The sequence below is a fragment of the Saprolegnia parasitica genome (genome assembly GCF_000151545.1).
Source record: "Saprolegnia parasitica CBS 223.65 unplaced genomic scaffold supercont2.1238, whole genome shotgun sequence".
NCBI classification, from domain to species: domain Eukaryota; phylum Oomycota; class Saprolegniomycetes; order Saprolegniales; family Saprolegniaceae; genus Saprolegnia; species Saprolegnia parasitica.
This window is the reverse complement of record NW_012157632.1, coordinates 1-2,207: the sequence shown is the minus strand read 5'-3', so window position 1 is coordinate 2,207 and position 2,207 is coordinate 1. Positions and strand designations below refer to the sequence as shown.

Sequence of the window (2,207 nt, the reverse complement as noted above, 5' to 3'; positions counted from 1 at the left end):
ACCGCGAATGAAACGCCTAGTCCACACCAGAATGTATGCTTGTCACGACAAAAGACCATCTGGTTCCCGACTTCACGAATCGCTCCCAAGGTTTACTACTAGTAAGACCAAACGGGTCGATACATTCATGTAGTTGGTATGCACACCGGCAAGGACATAAATGGACCACGAGTGTTCACAAGCTGAATGAATCGAGGCGATAAGAGACCTCAAATGACTGCGAAACGAAAAAACTTGCGTGGTCAATGCAACAAGCCGCTGGATGTCTCCAAGTGGAATTGAAAGCGCAACGATCCGAACAATGAATACCACAAGTCTACCCTGTGGAAAAAACCTTATGAGTTCCAGATGAGACGCACAGGGCCCGCCGAGTGCCCGAATGGCAGGATAAGAACGGTTGCGTCGCGAACGATCGCTACGCCTCGCTACCAGCAGCGACTTGCAGCCGGAAAGATGTGCCATACATCAATGCCGAAAGACAACTGGGTATCAGGTCATGACGAGGCAGCCATCGATGCCACCTGATTCGACTCCATGCAATTGATTGGCATGTCAAGGGCTACAGAATGGGCTCCAAGAACAGCAGTGGCTCCCATTCCAGTGTCTAGATCATCGAGAACGTGTCATCATCACACTGCAGCCGCTCGTGCTGACCCACCACCCAGTGTGACGCCAACGCGTCAAGTCGTTACCAGCAGCGACACCCATGCAAACATCATCGAACATTCCGGCGGCAACCTAGAGCATTGTACATCCAATCGAATAAGGTCGGTAGTAACGGCACAAGTAATAAACGGGAAGAGTGCCACGGCTGCGTACCCTTGCAGACAGGCGACGGGCCTTTCTTGCTTTCAAACACACATGTTCTCACGGCCTAGTCACTCATAATGCTACCTGGATCACCCGCTCGGTCCAGTGGACTGTGGAGCTCCACGGAGTCTGTCGGTCGAAACTTGTAGATCCATTGCCTACGGTTTTCACAAAGACCAATGCATTTCACGCACCACAAGCAGCACTCAAAGCTAACACCTCCACGCTCTGAGAAGGGCTCTACAATGAAGTGGGCAACTTCTGAGCATCCTTGTCGCGCCGCATGACCACACAATACCCGTGTCCATTCGTGTGCCGTTATCAAATCGCGCTCAAGAGACTCTTGTGCGGGTTGACGACAGAGAACCAACAGATCGTTCCGTGGACAGCATGAGGTTGGTCCGATGCGAGCCTAAGTTGTCCGAGTGGAGACCGCCAAGTGTTGACAAGTGTCGCTTTTAGAAATGACGACGCATCAAGGCCTCACACAGATCACAATATGACGACGCAAGGAGCCAAACGATTTTCTCAAGAGTGTAAAACGCTCTCGTTTTAGATCTCAGCTCCCGCTAAGCAACCCCCGAGGCTGGGGTGGTAATCCAGGCAAGATTTATGCCTTCTTCACCCCTGAGCACGCCCGCGTACCGAAAACACACTGACCGTTTGCTGCAGTCTATCTATCAAACGACCTTCGGACGAAGCGAAATGGTGTCCTTAGCTCTAACGGTAACCCAATGTGCGAAGCGTGGCGCTGGGCTCCAATAGTTTTACGATCGATTCCAGTATTCAGATGCACCTCAACTACCCAAGACGACACGAGACGGTGATTAAGCATTTGCATTCTTCTTGGCCGGTGTGTTAGCTTGTGACAAGAACCATTGACGCAAAATGTACTCTCTATGCACGTAGTGTTAGGTGGCTCGCGTGATGAGCGGCGAACGTACCGCTCTTCCTCGAGCTTGGTGCACCACGACGTGAGGGATGCCTACGCCACGCAGCGCATTAGCGCATCGCCCATAGCACTAGAGGACGCTAAGTATTCGACGGACAAGTGCAGCTTCCGACGTGCGCAGCCTGGCAACGAGCTCGTCACGGCTCAGGGATGCGATCGCTGCGTCTGATGTTCGGTCGTTCATGGTGGCGTTCGAGTTGCTCAAATCTGGCTAAAAACACACATATTTTACCCAAACGTCGCCTGCGTTGACTAGGCCCAAGCACACTTGTCCGACAACAGGTCTGTACAAGAAGAGTGGATGCTATTTTGTTTCTGATGAGTGCGATGCGCAGGCATCATTGCCGTCGTTCTTCGTTTCTCACCGACGGTGGAGGCAATGTTGGGTGTGTTTAGTGCACGTAAAGTGGCAAATGCCTAAAATAGATGGTAATAATGGCATCAT

The 2,207-nt window shown here is 51.7% G+C and overlaps 1 protein-coding gene across 1 annotated transcript; it reads right to left on the bottom strand.

The window, feature by feature from the left end:
* Positions 1 to 1,561: 1,561 nt before the first annotated feature.
* SPRG_18484 (hypothetical protein) lies at positions 1,562 to 1,970 on the bottom strand. Its single transcript, XM_012357924.1, has 3 exons — positions 1,860 to 1,970; positions 1,755 to 1,795; positions 1,562 to 1,707 (listed from the first exon to the last, which is right to left on the bottom strand). Exons 1-3 carry the CDS (start codon positions 1,944 to 1,946, stop codon positions 1,638 to 1,640), a joined length of 198 nt encoding a protein of 65 aa, XP_012213314.1. The 5' UTR covers positions 1,947 to 1,970; the 3' UTR covers positions 1,562 to 1,637.
* Positions 1,971 to 2,207: the final 237 nt, after the last annotated feature.